General features: G+C 35.3%; 1 protein-coding gene across 4 annotated transcripts in view; it reads right to left on the minus strand.

Moving 5' to 3' along the window:
* Window positions 1-18,805, minus strand: part of CACNA2D1 (calcium voltage-gated channel auxiliary subunit alpha2delta 1) — a 347,835-nt gene that overhangs the window by 47,020 nt on the left and 282,010 nt on the right. For all 4 annotated transcript variants that reach the window (XM_065743706.1, XM_065743705.1, XM_065743704.1 and 1 more), the window contains exons 13-15: window positions 4,639-4,717; window positions 2,812-2,861; window positions 1,160-1,249 (exon numbers count right to left, since the gene is read on the minus strand). In XM_065743706.1, the coding sequence (XP_065599778.1) occupies window positions 1,160-1,249; window positions 2,812-2,861; window positions 4,639-4,717 (219 nt within the window). The remainder of the gene's footprint in view (window positions 1-1,159; window positions 1,250-2,811; window positions 2,862-4,638; window positions 4,718-18,805) is intronic.

The following is an 18,805-nucleotide window of genomic DNA, read 5'->3' on the forward strand; positions in this document are numbered from 1 at the left end:
ACATACACAATTCGAAACATGCTTACAAACACACTCATGTAGGAAACTTGAAGGAAAGACTGAATTAACCCAATGATAACACACAGCAACATGATAGAAGTTTGCAGATATCACTCTTCATTAAGCAGATCTCTTTCCCTTCCTACTTACAAATTTATCTTTGGCTTTACAACAGGATATGTACAGAACATAAGAACTTTCGTCACAACTTCCTTTATATTTCCAGTAAGTACCTCAACAGTAACCCAGAAAATGTGGTTAATGAACTTCTGGTCATTGAAAGTCCAAAGAAAAATGGGTTCCTCTATTTGTCATGCTCAGTTCTATGATATGTTGAAAAACGTTTAGAATAATGCTTCCAGGAGGAAGTGGCTATTGACATGACATTAATGACCATATGACCTTAAATAGATACATGATTCCACATGACCATTTAACAGTAATTTCGGCTAGATAGCATTACTCAGAAGAAGGTTATCTGGAGCAACAGATTAGATTGCTAATAATAATAGTTTGCTGTTTGTAATTTCCTGAATATATTTGTTTTGCAAGATTTGTGATAAGTTTAGCAGTAAGGAAAGTATTTCATACATTTATTTTTTTTTTAATTTCCCAATTATATACACTTCCCAATTAAAGAAATAATTACTTTGAGCAAACAACTAATTACAACTATGATAATATAAAGATTCAAGTTCAAAACTTGTACATATAGCCCCGTAAAATTAAGAGGTTTTATTCTCCCTTGAAAGCCTAGGGAAAAAGAAAAACAAAACCAACAAGAAAAAACCCTCCTCACCAGTAATGTAACTGATTATCTGATGATCTCTACTGCAGCATAACACTGCAAAACTTATATTTTTTTTCTTTTGTTAATTTGTGGACATTGATGACTTCCAGCTAAGGATCTGCACGTCTGCATGTAGGATTCCTTTTCTCTGTTAAAGTTGAGAGCAGTAATGAAAATACCAGAGGCAAGCAAAAACCAGCACGTTCGCACAAGTTGTTCAAGAAGTTGCTCTATTAAAGTGTTCAGATGCTAGAAATGCAAGAATATTATGTTTGGAATTATAAAAAAAATAAGTTCTACTCTAACTGATATCCTATGCCTTTCATCTGAAGAGATCAAGAATTTTACTTGAACAAATAACAGTCATACCAGAGCATCAAGATAGACATTTGTCCATTGGACCTGTTTGGCCTTCTCTCCAGCTAACACCATTGGCCTCCCCAAAACATCCAGATATTCCTGCCAAGAAGAGTAATAAAAACTTTTCAGAAAGCAGTTATTAGATCCATGTCCAGAAACACCATAAGAAAACAAACAACAGTAAGAAAATGAAAACAACAGGGAAAAAAAAAGAAAAAAAAAGATGATTAGGGAAATAAGTCAACATTCACCAGTAACATAAGTATTTCATTTATATATTTATTATAATTTTACTACCCAACACCTCAGTCTTCAGACTGCAGTATACACTACCAAGACAATTTCTGTGTTTCAATGTGAGTTGCTCAATCACAATTGGACGATATAGATACATAACTGCTGCTCTCTTTTCTTGAAGTGAGAATTACAATTATATCTGTTAAAAATTTAAGTGTTGATGTCATAATGAAATTATGAGCTGACCTCAGATCCTTTAATACAGAAGAGATAGTGAAGGGTGAATGGTAATCACTATGTGAGGTCTGGCAGCAAGAACTTGTGTAACTCCTATTGAACCAAAACTTTCAGAATTTTAAACTTGCATAGTCCGTGTCTTCCCTTAGTTCAGCACTGCAGATAAAGCTGGTGATCTTAAGAGTTATGAAATTTCTGGTCTGAGATGGGAATAGTTGCCATCAAACTTGTTTTACTCAACCTTTCTAATATTAATAAATTAAATATGTTAATATCAACCTTTAAATATTAGAGATATTTCTTGCCAGACACTATCTGGAAGAGTTTAACAGCATCATAGGACGCTTACTCAAGCCAATAAATAACTTATTTTTTGCCAAAAAAAAAAAAAGTCTTGGCTGGTCTTGGAAGTACAAATAACTGCTATGATATTTCTTTACTTTTCTTGACATCTGAATGCATGAACTTTCAGACAACAGGAAATAATCTTTCCATCTACACTGTCAGTTTGGATCATATCATTTAATTCCAGGATCCTGTGCCCTTAATTATGTTCAATATTGTCTTCTAAATTGTCCTTGAATTTTTAAGAGGAAAAGCTATGTCTGTCCCAGACTGGTTAGACCAACTCAAATAAGCAGGATTGTATCAGGACACAGTTTCTGCTCAGTTGAGTCCTGAAATTTATCAGGCAGATCCACTGATTTATCCATGTAACACAAACCTGTCTAGAAAAGTTATAACAATTTTCTTGTTTTAAAGAACTTTATAAAAATTACTGCTATATCTCAAGATCAAAGAGGAACCACGTAAGGCGATAAGGAAAACTGAACCCAAAATACAACCCTTGTCCAAAAAATGTAACAGGACACAGATTACTTCAAACTTTAGGTTGTGTGCATGTGGCCAGCCAGTTTTAAAGGATGCTAGCATGACTAGAATGCATTCAAGTTACTGTAAGCTAGCTGGCTGAAGTAACTAAGATCACACTGTAAATTAGCTTACTGAAACTATGCAGAAGGAAAAAAATAAATGAGTATATTCTAACAGAATTATACCTCATATGTAATTGAAAACCTTAACTTTTTCTCTGTTCTTAATGTACTCTATGTTAGAAAATAGTTTAGAAGAGAGATTATCCTGCTTTCTTGTGTTACAATTGTATTACATTTTGCAAACACACTTACCTGGGTGTTTATTCTTATCGCTCCAATGGATGGTATTTCATAATAATAACCTAAAATTGGGATCAGAAATAATACTGTCTTACTATAACACAATTGTAGTTTCTTCATCTTAAGGAATTAAATTTTACTCATAATTTCTAATTAAAAATTTATAGAAAGTACCATGTATGAATGCAACATTATTTTTTGTCAACGCCACGGCAACTCATCGACACATATGCCATACAGGCCATGCTAATTATTCTTCACCAGCAGGAGTGTATTATGTATTTATTTGTCTGTTGTTTTTGAAGCTAGGATAATGTACTGAATTGGTATTCTTGTACTCCCAGTTACTCTGAAGTGCCAGCATATTTAATGGAGTTTCAAAACACTTTGAATGCAACAGAATTGTATGTTGAATGCACACATATGACAATGCAAGAATAGCTACAGTGTTTTGCAATACTGAAGTTCAAGCATAAAAAGATAAGGGAATCTTGAAAGAAAAAAAAACTGTAACCAGTATTTCCTCTAAATATCAGAAATGTCTTTCTTCGTTACTGATATTATCCCTTATTTGCCTGAATTAAAAATATTGCTTATATTCATCAATAAGACTGAAAAGAAAGGACATAGATTTCCGATCCAAGATGTGAGATCCAGTTTCAGATCATATGAATGAGTCAGTTAAGAGGGAAGGAGAGCAGGAGAGGCAAGAGGATTGGGGTTACTCACACACTTTGCTTTAAATAATGTGTGACTGATGACAAACTAAAAGCTTTAATAAAGAAAAGTTAAAGAAAAGTTTTCCTTTTTGGATGTGCAAACAAATAATTCCATCAATTTTGGAAAGATGAGTATGATAATTATCCTTTGATAATAAAATGGTGAGTTAGTCTGAATTTGTTTAAACAGAATGGAATTTAAATTCACATAGTATTCTGAGATACAAAGATATTAATTAAAAAGTTGTTTAAAAATTAAAAGTTGATTTTCTGTAATTATCTCAAAATACAAGCTATATCTTGTATACCTCCTGCATAATTTAAGTCAGCATTCTGAGAGATTTGTTTCAATCTGAGAGGTTATAGATTCTTCTCTATCATTACTCTTTCTATGGCTATATCTTTGTCTTATGTTTAAAAATTCACTTTTGCAATTTATCTCTATTTATTTCTTTTCTTGTTCCCTAGTTATATGATGTCTGAGACACTTTCTTCTCACAGTTTTTCTAAATGCATCTTTCCATAATTTTCATGCAGAAATTTTAGGAGAAATAATTTTACTTTCTTACATTTATTCTTTTTGTTTCTTTCAACAAGAAAACCAAACCAAAACAAAACATAAATTTAGGATGCACTCAGAAACTAAAGAATCACAGAAAGAATAGATATGGTATTTTCTTTTTATTTGAGAAAGAAAAAAAAAAGTCGGTCTCTTCTAAGTGTTGGAGAAAAAAGAGAGATGACATTCAATCAGCCAACAAACAAACCATAAACCCCTTTGTCCAAGCTCCTGAATATAAAACATCTTTGACTAATTTTCTTATCTGTCATCAGCTACGTTTTCTTAGATAGCTATTACAAAAAGAACACTCAAAATGTAACCCTAACATCTTCTTATTATTATAATGAATACTATAATTGTACTTTTCTTACAGCACAGTATTATATAATATCAAATAAACACAAAACTTATTTATCCAAATGTATATACACATTTCATCAACTTTTATGTAACTGATTAAAAATACAAGAAAGCTGCAAGTTAGTTGGAAAAAAATGTAATTTTTAAAGAATGTTAGATGTATTACTCTAGCAAATAACAGTGTCAAAGACATAGTACCTTTATTTTCACAGGCCATCCACTGTATAGGTCCTTTGTCATAATTATGTTGACCAACAGAAAATGTGAACACACGTACCTATGCATATGAAAAAACAAACAAACAAAAACATAACATAAAACCTAACTAAGTAACACAAATTAGTTGTGACTCTCAAGTGAATGATTCTTGGATTTTTTTGAATATACTTGAAGCAAAAAGAAATCTCTGTACTTCCAAGTTCAATACAATAGAGTCCCTGGCGTTATGATATTTATATATACCTATTCTATTTTGTCCCACCAAGTAGAACTCATTAAGAATGTTCTTTCATACATCTTTAATACTCCGAAGCTCTAGTACTGGTTATTGTCCAAAAATCATTTGAATTTCTTTTAATTTTTTCTAGTAAGCTTATTTTAACACTTCATTTTTTAATTAAATTAGTTGCCGTTGTCTTCTATCATTCTGGTAGAATAAAATAAAATAATTAATAAAAATTAATGAAATAAGATAAACAATTGAAAACCAGGATTTCTGTATGTAGATTTAAAATTCTACAAAACACATAGAAAAACTATATCACTATGTTTCAGTTTCCAGCTGAATATTCTGCTCAGAAGCTGAACTTTCCTGGAGAAGATAGGAAAAATATCTTCCCCACAGTTTTAAAAAGCCAGTAACTATTTATTTGTCTCTCGGAAGGATTATCCAACAACCACACAGTCTTTCCTTTTCAGGTATGTCTTCACGGACCTTCATGTTTACCACTTCACTTTACAAAACACAGATCATAATATGAAAACAAAATATGAATTTCTATCCACAAGACTGAGTAATAAAGTACCGTTTTCCTTAAATACAATAAATATGAATCTGCATAGACTCCGTGCAAAGTACTTTCTGATTGATACTAAATTCTTAGGTGGTATTCATACAATTTTTCTGGACTTTATTTAGTATGTGCTACCTAAACCTTAATTTGTCAAATAAGCAAAAGAAATTGTGTCACAGACAGAGCTGATGCATTAACTAAGAGCTATAGGAATAGTTCCAAAACATCACTCAACAGGTATCAATTGGTGAAATTTTATCACTGATGACCCCTATTTGGAAGAAGGGCAAACCAAGCTTTGTGCTAGATGTCATTTTAATTAGGGAAGTGTTTTGATTTGCTCTCACTGTACAAACCTTTTGTTTCTTCTAGTAGAATTAAAGCAACTACACAGGCACGATTCTTTTAAAAATACAGAATACTGAGCTACTAACAAAACTACCCTGTATAAGGTCATTTCTCAATAACAAGTCAAACCAAGTGCAGTTTTAGTTACACAGACAGGTATGTGAACCATTGTGTATCTGATGCTGAATTTTGTTCTCACAGTTCATATGGACAGACAGGTGAGAAATATCTTCAAGTACCTTGAAAATATCAGCACTGCTAGTAAGAACAAAACTTCCATGTGTCTGCATCTTATTTACCTTTTTTATTATGTATCTATCACATTGTAAAATTGGTTTTATTTGCCATCCTCATTTGTGCCCATTTGTTCTTGACATTTTTTACAAAATGACAGCTGTAACCCTTCTAATGGATCTCTCTGTTTCTATTTAATTGCCATCCATTTTTTCTCAGTTGAATATCATAGTGTTGTTTTATATGATATCTCTCAGCTCACGGCCCATCCTTTACACTTCTGCTTTTTTGGGGACTCAAAACTGTTCCTAGTTTAGTGTTCACTAGAACAATTAAGATTACATTTTTCTTAAAAATTATGGTGAAACAAGACAAAATCCAATAAAGACCACTAGTTAGATAGTTGAGTGAGATGATGTCTCCTTTGGATTAAAAGCAACTAATTAAGTATGAAAGAGTCATGTGGGTTTGCTTGTGTGTGTATAAAACATGAGTCAATTAGACCCGACTGTCTAGTATTTGATCTCAAATATAAAAATAGGACTCTGCATTGGACTCAAGTTGTGAAATGGTATGTAATTTAGAGGAAAGAAGCAGCATGTTAAATCTGCAATTAATTTATAAAGAATTCACAATTTAAATTATTGACAACAACTGGAGGACAATATATCTGATTTAGTGTTCCTTGGATAATTAGAAGAGATAAAGAACTGCAATGACAATTTGAGTTTTTAATTGTTACTTGGTTTGGCAAGAGGGTGGAACATTCAAAAGAGTTTTCTTTTTCCTATTGCCTCATCTGGAATTGAGTAGAATGACAGACCAGCTGGAAAAATGAGTCAGAAAGTCAAATTAAACAAGCCTATTTTAGTGAAAAACATGCTCTGTGCTAACATTTTCTGTGGCAGGGCCTAGTGTCAGCCAAAGGACTGAGAGCCGAAGGACCTTTCCCTTGTAGACATCTTACTAAAGAAGACAAAAGAGTTTTAAACTATAAAAAAAAAGAGACAGGTTTAATTACTTCTACTCATCTTGGATGAGAAAATTTGTAGAAACTAACTAGATCAGAAAGAATGGATCTAAGCATCTCTCCTTCATTTGTCCCTCCTTTCAATTTTGGTTTCCACCAAGTAAGTGGATTTCTAAGTTGAAGAAAGCTGCCAAGCATCTTTGATCCCTAGAAGTTGTTTTTCATCTGAAATAACCACTGAGACCTTTTATTTCTTCTTTGTAGTTCTCTGTGAGCTCTTAGATTCTATGAACACAATAGGCTCCTGGGTTCATTCACACAGGTCTTCTTTCCCCAAACCTTTCCCCAGGGAAAATCCAGTCTTACAGGGGAGATTCATTTGTTCTCTTCATGTACATAACATTCAAATTAATAAAAAGTAATGGAAGAATCAGAATGAAAGAAAAAAGAATGCAAAACAGAAAGACAAAAAACAGAAATAAAAGATAGGAGCTGTGTGGTTCTCAGTGGGACTATTGAAAATACAGTTATTCTAGAAAAGTCATACTGTCATGGTGGAGAAGTAAAGATGGTCAGAATCCTAACTTCCAATATCAAGAGTTCAAGTTCAGCACTGCGTTAGTTCTGTTAGGATAATAATATGTACTAACTCTGTATTTTCCACTCTTCAAACTAGACTTTTATTTTTATATTAATTATTATTTATTTTCAGTGTAAATAGGGCAGAGTAAAGCAATATCTTTATTAAAAAGTAAAAATGTTTAAAACAATGTGAGGACAGACAGATCATGAATGGCAAAGGCAAAGGATGCCCAGAGAGGCTGTTAAGTCTGCATTCATTGAGGTCTTCAAGACCACATTAGATAAAGCCCTTAGCAACCCAGACTGACTTAGTCCTGACCTTGCTTTGAGCAGGATGTGGGACAAGAGAGCTCCTGAAGGTCTTTGCATCCTAATTTATTCCACAATCTTTTGCAGGACATAAAAGGAAATAAATGAATACTAAAAAACAAAAGCAAAGAAACGAACAAAAAAACTTAAAAATCCAGCTCTCAATCAGAGAAATTTCTGGACAGAAAAAATGATATAGAAAATAGAGGAGGAAGTACTGTATTGAGAAACTTAATAATCATATAGTCTAATTTTAAAATTAATTATTTAATTATTTTCCTTTTTACCTTGAATTTCACTCTAAACGAAAAAATCTCATAAAAATCGATGTGAACGTAAGAATTCTGACTTCTACAGATATGAAGTGATAAAGATACTCAAGAGCTGTGAGGAAAATAGAAATGAGGAGCTACACACAAGTGGGCTAGTTTGGTTACAGATTCCAGCTGCTTTTTTTTTTCCTATTATATTTCTTCATATTGCCATTGGAATAAAATAAAGTAAGATTAATTAAGATTCTTTCTTCAGATGTGTCATGTTAGAAATACTACAGAAATCTAAATAGTTCAAGGCAGCTAACTTCAGTACAAAATCAAACTCATGGTTTAGACCACTACATCACATGTAGGCAAGGTGTAGGTCTACAATATTTTGAGAAATCGCAACTATTCTGCACAATGTCTACAGTAGATGAATATACATTTCTATCGTTGTTTTTTTTGTTTGTTTGTTTCATTTAACATAAATTATTTTTCTTAAATTCTGTGCTGCTGCAGTGGTAAAGCTATCCGTTTGTGTTCTTCTCATCATTACTCTGTTTAGAAGATTAACTCTCCTTTGGAGATACATATTTCTCAACAGAGCAACGTTTACTTAACTACAGTAGCCAAATTGAATCTCATCATTTTACCACAATTGTGTACAAGTGTGAAAGACTGCATCTTTTTCCACCATTAGATAAACAAAGTGAATCAAAAATTGATCTAATCAGATCACATTCTTTCAGTTTTTTTGACAGTAAGTTTTCAGAATATATTAATCTGGGCTTTGTAACTTCAGACAAAAATCCAGAGATGTATTTATTTATTTATTGCTATTATTAAATTAAAAGAAAACTGTAATAAAGATAAATGTATAATTCACTAATTCCAGCATCATCTAGGAAATTATTTTTCCTATTAATGTGTTTATATAGATTATCAGATATGATGAAAAATTGTTTGAAGTGAGAGCAACATACCAAGATTGTTTTTCTAAAAAAATATATCATAAAACTGCTTTTCTATACCTCACTATGCAGTCTGTCTCCTAAATCCCTTGTAAGCATATCTTTTAAACCACTTAATCAATTTGCAACTCTTCTGCTGTAGATCAGGGAAACGTTAAGTGGTTTTCAAGGTACAACAGTTATTATTCTCCGTGTCTTCTCCTTATTGCCTTTACATTTTTGACTTAACTCTGTAACTGAACAGAATTTTGAAGATGTTTTCAGATTCTGCTGGGAAGTAGCTAAGACCAAAAGCCATTTATAATCAATTTTAATTAAAAACATAACTTAAGAGTTGTCATCTGAAAACCCTACAGGGTAATTTGGTTAGCCATAAGAAATGCCAAATACTGAGTTTCACCTGGTCCATAGTCTTTTGTCCTTGCCTGCTAGATTCGGAACTTCAGGGGACATAGTCATCATGCATTTGGGTTTTATCAATAAATGTAAAGCAACTTTGCTTTGATAGAAAGGACATGGAGAAGAGATATAGAAGCTGCATGTATACCAACAGGAGTAAGGCTGACAATAATGTGCTAGAGGTAACTTCTACGATCCCTTAGGCTATATTTATGCACTAAATAAAATGGGACATCACTCATTTTCTTTCTCAGGCTGTAGGGCACAACATGGCTCACATCTCTATGACTACATTATTTAGTTTTCCTCCCTCCCAACTTCTACATCATTTGATTTCATTATAATGTCTTTTGGGATCAGATATGGCTCATGCTCATCCTTGAACTGAACCCCTCAATACACTGTTTAAGAGAGCTGAGTGCCACAGGCCAAGATCCATAGCACTGGGTCTGTTAACAATTAAACATTATGGATAACCGTGGACAGTTCTTCAGACTGCATGCTGGCCTTGGTTAATGGGTATGGGCACAGCTAATCATAAGAGTAAGGCTTGTTTTCTTGTGAATGATTGACCATCATTCTTTTTTTTTTGTTTTCAAAACCCATGACTGTAGTGTCTCTAACATTTTAAATGAGAGTTTAATGCTTCTCAGTTTAAGCGAAACTTCTACTGCTCTGAATACCAGGCTCTACAAAGTTCAGAAGTAGGAGACTTAGGCCCTTCACTGTCTAAGCATTTTCCCCTTAACATAAGTAAGTGTAGAAACACAAAGAAGGTCTCAGGACACAAAGTTACTAAATTGTAAAGATCTAGAACTCAAAATGGAGAATTCAAAATATGATGTCAAGTTAGGAAATAGGATGACACAGTAACAGAAACATACCAAGTTGTATTTTTGAATCTTACATCCAAATTATTATTTGTCTCTTTCTTTAGGTACTCTCTGGAAAAAGTTTCAGAGTTGGAAAAAAAAAAAAAAAGCAAAATGGTAAACAGTAAGATTTTACCTTTCAAATACTTAAACACAGAAGATAATTCCAGGCTTAACACTTAACATCTTTGAATTTATAGATGTGAAAAATGCATTAATGCATTTGATAAAACACCTACTCAAGTCCTTCCACAACTGAACCTCTAGAATCACTTCCATTCAATCCTTAACTCCAGGATACAATGCTAGCTTGTGAATTCCTAGTCTAATTGTAGTCTTCCTAACATAAATCCTTCTATGAAAATTATTGGAAAAAATTTTGGAACATCTCCCCTGCTTTGGATATGACTAAATTATACACAGGCCCAAAAACATTTAATGATTCTGCTATTTTGGGACAATAGACGCAAGTAAACTGATGTGTTGTGTGGTAAAATACAGCTGCTGGTTTTGATGAGAATTTTTGTTGCCCCACGATGAAAACATATTTGCACTAAAAAATGGGAATATTTTCTAGTGTAAAGGTTGAAAACATTATTTGCACTATTACAATGTAATACATTAGAAAATTTTAGAATTATCACTTCAATTGAACTGAGAGATACTAATTCAGTTGTACTGTTCTACATTTTATTAGTGCCACCTTGTGGAACTATAGCAACTAATTCCTAACTGACTGAGGCTAGCAGGTGATGTCCCTTCCTGCCATGCTGGAAATACAAAAGTTTAGATACACTGCTGATATAGACTACTCTATCTATGTTAAATCAATTATAATTAGACTGATGTATCACTAATGATGTGATCATTTCAGTTTTTATGTTGTTAGACCTTTCACGAGACAGAAGTATCACAGAAGTAAAAGCTGAATTAGTCAATCCTGACAAAAACTTAATGTAGAGATATTACATGACAATGAGCAGGCTATGTCCTCTGCACTGAGCTGCCTCCATAAGTAAAAAGAAGTTCTAATATAATCATTTCCCAGCTTTAGGTACAAACCAGCTGTTTTATTAGCTCTTACAGCATTTGTCCCAACAGCAGTTAAGTTAGAAAAACTGTGATTTCAAAAACAACAGTCAGATTTCATTATTATGTGCCTAAGTTCAGGTTTTAGAGTCGATTTGGATAAAAAAAATGTGAAAGCTGCTGGGGCAACACAATCCACACACGATCAGGAACTAAATTATTGCTCTTTCTTTCTCTCCTTTTCCTTGGTGCTCACGGGATAAGTCCTAGTACCTTGGTTGAGAGTGCACCAGTTGTCACTGGCTGAAAACTAGCCATACATATGACTGCAAAAGTGTCCAAGCCCACATCCTGTCCCATTCAAATTCATTTATATAAGTGATGCTTTTAGACACTGAGGCTGACAGGTGATGTCACCAATCATATAATGTAGTTGCTGTATGCTTAATTCATCCCATTGAAAGTCATGGATTTATTTCACCTGGAAGAACCTCAAACATCCCTGAATTAGTCTTCTGTGGTGTGGATTTGCAGCTGTAGTTCTGTTTGAAAGGGTGCTGACACACTGGCAGCTTCTCCTGCACTACTAACTCCGCTCTCCTGAAGTTGCTGATCTCACCAGACTGCCCTACCTTGGAAATAAATCTAGTTATTCCTTGTGAATAAATGTAAGCAATACTCTTGAATCAAGTGATTTTCCAGCCACTCAATTCATCTCTAAGTCATTCCTACTTCTCCTTCAGATTAAGAAATTAAACTATCAGCTTTTTCATGGTTCAACTATTGATTATTTTCCCACACAGGCTTTATTTACTCATTTGATTTGTTTCCTTCTTTGGTTATCTTAATAATATTTCTTTGCTGAAACAGAAAACAACCAAATTTCTCCTTTCCCTAAGCTATCCTGACATTCAGAATTTAGCATTCCCTGAAGAAAATTTCATTTTTTCCAAGAGTTCTTTGTAAATTTGGTCGCTCATAGTGGAAAGCAAAGGAGGTGACAAAGTATTTCCCTCTGTACTCTAGATTGAAAGCATTTTCAGCATTTCTATGATAGCCAAAACAACATTTTGAGGGAGCTGAGCAGCTGGAAAGGACCAGACTAATTAGAGGGATATTTACTGTTCCTATCATGACACTAAGAGTTTTCTTTTTAAAAGGATTTAAAGGAATATTTTATATTCCATTGAACAAATTCTATCTAATAAAGGTACTTCAAACTCTGGTTTTTAAGTTTTTAACTCTATATGGTAGAGTAACTATTAAAATTTAAATTTTAATATTTTCTAATTTATTCAGTGGTCTTTCTTTAAATCAGTATACTTTGTCCCTTGTATATTTTCTCTATTATTTACTCCCACTACTCTAGTTCTTGTATTGCTTGGAAAACACTAACTGAAACAGAGTAGTTTCAAATGCCAAAACAGTCTTCTAAAAGAGAGACTTTTCACCTTGTTCATGTGATGTTTCGTGGAGATCAGCCTGGGACAGGAACATTATCCTAAGGCAATCTTAAAAGTGAGAGACTTAAGAATGAAAATTCTTTAAGTTTTGTTCAGTTTTTAAGAGAAGAAAAAATGTTAAGCACTTAACAGTGGAAACTTACCACTGTCACACAGGACTCAGCTTAGGGCAACCTGACCTTGTATCTGTTGGCAGGTAAAACATTCCTTCATTGACACAAGCTGGCACTGACAATGCCTGATTTCAGCAACTGGCAATGGTCCTAGAATATCTCAAAAACTGAGTCTTATGTGCAGTCATGTATTAGAGAATGTCCTTCACAGCTAGCAATTAATACAATCAGTGTGCATGCTAGCCATTGTGCTTCTTGATAAACTGCACCTTAGATCAAAGGATTATCTATGAGAAACACTACACAAATACATATCATCTATATGGTTGAAAGATAATGTTCCTCTCTCTACTTAATGACACATATATTCATAACTATTGTAGTCAGTTTAATAAACTTAACTGTAAGGGGGAAAAAAATACCACAAACAAAAACCAGAAGAATCAATCCTACATGCAATCCACAGGTAAAACTGGAGTGTTGTCTCTAGTTTTGGTGTGTTCAACAGCTTGTATCAGAGTCCTCTTTTTATAAACCTAATGGCATAGTTTACATTCAAAATAGCAGAGAGAAGAGCAGACAATTGTATTTAAATGACATTCTGGGTAACAAGACATGGGACATATTTCACTCTTTGTGAAGTAACTGAATTTTAATTCTTTGCTACAAAGTCTGGCTTTTTAATGAAAAGATGAGAAGAAACATTTCATCCTTATTTAGATATGCTTTTTAAAGAGAAATTTACTGGAAACAAAATACTGCCTGAGAAATGTTTTGTTTTGTTTTGTTTTCTAATAAAACAAACTGAAACTGCAAAAGAAAGCACTGAGGTTACTGTTTCCTTAGAATCATAAATCATAGAATCCTCAGACTTTGAAGGGATCTTTAAAAGTTACCTAGTCAAAGTACCCTGTAATGAACAGGGACATCGACTGCTAGATCAGGTTGCCCAGGGCCTGACTCAGCCTCACCTTGAAAGCCTCCAGGGACAGGTCATTCACCCGTGCAACTTGCTCCAGGGGCTCAGAACCTTCATTGTAAAATACTTTTTCCTTATATCTAATCTAAATGTACCTTCTTTAAGCTAGAAATCATTTTTCCTTGTCCTATCACAACAGACCCTGCTAAAGAGTCTTCCCCCTTCTTTCCTTTTATTTCTCCTTTAGATTCTGAAAGGCCACTATCAGGACACTTTGCAGCCTTCTCTTCTCCAGGCTGAAAAGGTCTTTCAGCCTGTCATAGAAGATGTGTTCCATCCCTTAAATTCCTTTTTCTGTCCTTCGTCTAGATGTGCTCCAGCAGGCCTATGTCTCTCCTGTAATGAGGAGTTCACATCTGGATGCAGTACTCCAGGTGAGGACTCACCAGTGCAGAGCAGAGGGGCAGGATCATCTCCCTTGACCTGCTTCTTTTGATGCAGCCCAGGATACAGGTGGCTTTCTAGGCTGCAAGGGCACATTGCTACCTCACGTCCAGCCCCCCATCCACCAGTACCCCCAGGTCTTTTTCTGCAGGGCTGCACTCAATCCTTTCATTCCCCAGCTCGTATTGGTAGAGGGGGTTGCCTCAACCCAGGTGCAAGATCTTGCACTTGGATCTGTTGAACCTCATAGAGTCACAGTATCACAGAATTGCTCAGATTGGAAAAGACCTTCAAGATCATCAACTCCAATTGCAACCAAACCATACTACCCTAACAACCCACCACTAAATTATATTCCTGAGGACCACATTCAGACAGTTTTTAGGGAACACCTTCAGGGATGGTGATTCAACTACCTCCCTGGGATGCATATTCATATTCCAATCCTTTATGTGAAAAAGCTTTCCCTTATATCCAAACCTGAACTTCCCCTGGCACAATTTGAGGCCATTTCCCTTAGTCCTGTCATCTGTCACCAGTGAAAAGAGACCAACCTGCTCTCACTGCAATCACTTTTCAAGTATTTGAAGAGAGCAGTAAGGTCTCCCTCAGTCTCCTCTTCCCCAGACTAAACAGCCCCAGTTCCTTCAGTCACTCCTCATAGGGCATATTCTCCAAGCCCTTCACAAGCCCCGTTGGTCTTCTTTGGACCTGCTCCAGCACCTCGATGTCCTTTCTGTATGGAGGTGCTGAAAACTGTACACAGTACTTGAGGGGAGGCCAGTGCCAAGTACAGGGGAGGATTACCTCCCTAGTCCTGCTTACCACACCATTCCTGATACAGGCCAGGATGCCATTGGCTTTCTTGTCCACCTGGGCACACAGCTGGCTCATATTCAGTCAACCATCCACAGTACACCAAGGTCCCTTTCTGACGGGCAGCTTTCCAGTCACTCCTCTTCAAGCCTATAGAGTTGCCTGGGGTTGTTGTGATCAAAATGAAGTAACTGATGCTTGGCCCTATTGAAACTCATATATTTTACCTTGACCCATTGATCCAGTCTATCCAGGTCCCTCTATAGTGCCCTTCTACCCTCCTGCAGATCAATACTCCATCCCAACTTGGTGTTATCTGCAAACTTACTGAGGGTGCACTTGATCCCCTCATCAAGATCATTGATAAAGATGTTACAAAGGAGTGGCCCCAGTACTGAGCCCTGGGGGGCAACACTCATGACTGGCTGCCAACTGGATTTAGCTCCCTTGACCACAATTCTTTAGGCCCAGCCATCCAGCCAGTTTCCACACAGCAGAACATATGTCCATTCAGACCATAGGCAGCCATCCACGAGGATGTTGTGGGGGACAGTGTCAAAGGCTTGATTGAAGTACAGGCAGAGTACATCAAAAGCCTTACCTTCATTCACTAACCAGGTCACCTTGTCATAAAATGAAATCAGGTTGTCAAACAGGATCTACCATTAATGAAGACATGCTGACTGGGCCTAATCACATGGCTGACCTTTAATTGATCCACAATGACTCCTGATAGTAACCATTCCTTGGCATCTAGGTGAGACTGATAGCTCTTCAGCTACCAGAATCATCTTTACGGCCCTTTTTGAAGATTGGCATCACATTTGCCAGTCTTCAGTCCACTAGGACATCCCTGGTTAGCCAGGACTATTGAAAGATGATGGAGGATGTCTTGGCAACCACATCTACCAATTCCCTCAGCCCTCTAGGGTGCAGTCCTCCCAGGGGACTCTCTCAACCACAGTCTGAAAGAGACCAAAGTCTTCCCTCCAGAAGTTAAAGGTGGCAGTTTTGATTACTCCTCTCTGTGTCTCAACAAGGATTTAAAAATCTATCATTTCAGGATCACTTTGCCCCATTCAGCATCCAACCTTTACATCCTCCACAAGATCTTCTCAGTTAACAAACAGTAGGTCCAGGATTTTGATTCCCCTTGTTGGATTATTCACAAACTGAGTTAGGAAGTGGTCTCCCATGCACTCTAGGAACCTCTGGGACTGTTCCCTTTCTACAGTTTATAATTCCAGCTTATGTCTGGGAAGTTGAAGTCCCCCATGAGAACAAGAGGCAGAGACTATGCCCAACTATCTTTATTTTATCCTCCTCTTCATGAGGTTCAGCTGGGACCATTGCTCAAGCTTGTCTAGGGCCCTCTGAATGACATCCCATCCCTCTTGTGTGACGACTGCATCACACAGCTTGGTGTCATCAGAAAACTTGCTGTGGGTACACTTGACCCCACTGTCAACGTCACTGATGAAGACATTAAAGAGTATTGATCCCAGCACTGACCCTTAGGGGACACCACTCATCCCTAATCTACATACAGACTTTGAACCATTGACCACCACTCTGGAATCAATCCTGCAGCCAGTTCCTCATCCATTGAGCAATCCACCCATCAAATCCATATTTTTCCAATTTGGAGAGAATGATGTTGTGGGGTAGCAGGTCAAACACCTTACTGAAGTCCAGATAGATGACATCAGTAGCTCTTCCCTTGTCCACTCATGCAGTGACACCATCATAAAAGGTCACTAGGTTGGTACAGCAGGATTTGCCTCTGTTGAAGCCATGCTGATTTTCCCATATCCCCTCCCTCTTTCCCATGTGCCTTAGCATAGCTTCTTGAGTACATAAGAATGTATTCTTCGTTACCAGAATAAACTGTAACTTTGTTTCTTGAAATTTTCATTTCCCTCTTAACCTGTCATCTTTTTATACTGCTGCAGACACACAAGTTGTGCTACCATCTGTTTGTTTCAGTTCTTCCTTTATTCTCATGCTTACTGCAAAGATTGCCATTCTGCAACTTCTTCTTTTCAGCCTCAGTATGAAGTCTGCTGCATACTCCCATGCATTTTTCCATCAGTATATTGGCCAGTATTTTCAAAGATGTCCCATTCCATTTAAAATGCCCATCCAGTGGACTAATGCTCAACTAGTGCTCATTACTTTCCTATCAGCTGGCCTAATCAGCATCTATCACATCACTTAACAATAGCTGACTTATTTTTAAAATATATTCAGTTGTATTTGATGTGTTATCACGTATCAATTCTTCTAATAATTGGACAGATTCTGCAGTTTCTTCCCAGAAAGCTGCAAACTTTATGCAAACCTTTTAATGTTACACATTGGAATTTTCTGGTATCAGTTAATACACAACTGACTGAATCACAATTGTGCAAATTCTAAGAAAAGCACTTGCTAATTTACATAATTGCACAGGCTTTTCTCTTATGTCCAGTTTTGCTTCTCCATCTGCAGGATACAATTCCTTCAAGTTCTCACCATTTTTATATTTTTTAATGAATGGGATTTCTAACTCTCTTTTATGGCTTTTATAGCAACGCAGCTCATACATTATCAGTCTGAGTTGCAGTCACTAGAGAGTTCTTTGAGATTTACTTATGGTACTTCCTTCATTAAACACTGGAAGCTTAAAATAAATTATCTTTTTATAATATGTGTTCAAGTTGATAAAGCAATATGATAGGAAACACAACTGTTGAGTACACTCTAGAAACCTAGGAATATTTTTTGTTCTAGAAAATGTTAGAGTTTTGTTGTTGTTGTTTCTATTATTTTTTTTTTATTTCTAAGTTAACTGAAAATAAAGAAGGAATAACATAAATGGATTGAAGGAGCAATAACTGATTTTGGAAGTTTTGGCAGAAATAAAATAAGGATAACTCTACAAAAAAGACAGACTTGAACAACATTCTCAGAGAATCAGCTAGTTGAAAATTGAGGGGAGATAACCTAAGAAGAAAGGATTACAAGAAAGACAGACATTCATGAAAAGGAATGCAGTCAATTTGCAAATGGAAACTTCCCAATGTGATGTACAAATTCAAATATACAAACAGAAATTGAAGAATTCCTGTAGTCTACTTCCTGTAGTAATAATCTAGGAAAAAATGATTTGCAGGAAAGAAAGAAAAAGATATTGGTTCAATAACCCCATGTGGTTCCAAAAATCAAGTTATATTCCATGATGCATTTATCTAACTGCTGCATAAAAAGAAAAAAAAAGTCATAGAAACTACTCTGTTCTCTTGAAACTTCAGTTTCTCTAACTGTTCAAGTGCATGTTTTAAGTAAGGTAGAGGTAGAGATAAAATGAATCTATACGCAACAGAGGACAGAATAAATAAGAAAAGTATTTGAAGATATAATTTAGGAGTAGTTGGAAGAAATATGTTTAGTGGAAAAGAAAAAAAAAGGGAAGTTTGAACTGGGTCACAAAAGTTGGTTTCCTAAAATGACAGAAAAAACTATGATAAGAATCACCACAAAGACCATAAAATTAATTAAAAAAAAAGTAAAGAAAAAAAAAACAATTCGGAGCTTTTTATTATTAGTTTTACAAAAAACTTTCTAAGCAGGTATGTAGTGAAATA

The sequence above is a fragment of the Cyrtonyx montezumae genome, unplaced genomic scaffold, assembly GCF_038088225.1.
Source record: "Cyrtonyx montezumae isolate F1298 unplaced genomic scaffold, pur_monq_1.0 scaffold_3, whole genome shotgun sequence".
In the NCBI taxonomy this organism is placed as follows: Eukaryota; Metazoa; Chordata; class Aves; order Galliformes; family Odontophoridae; genus Cyrtonyx; species Cyrtonyx montezumae.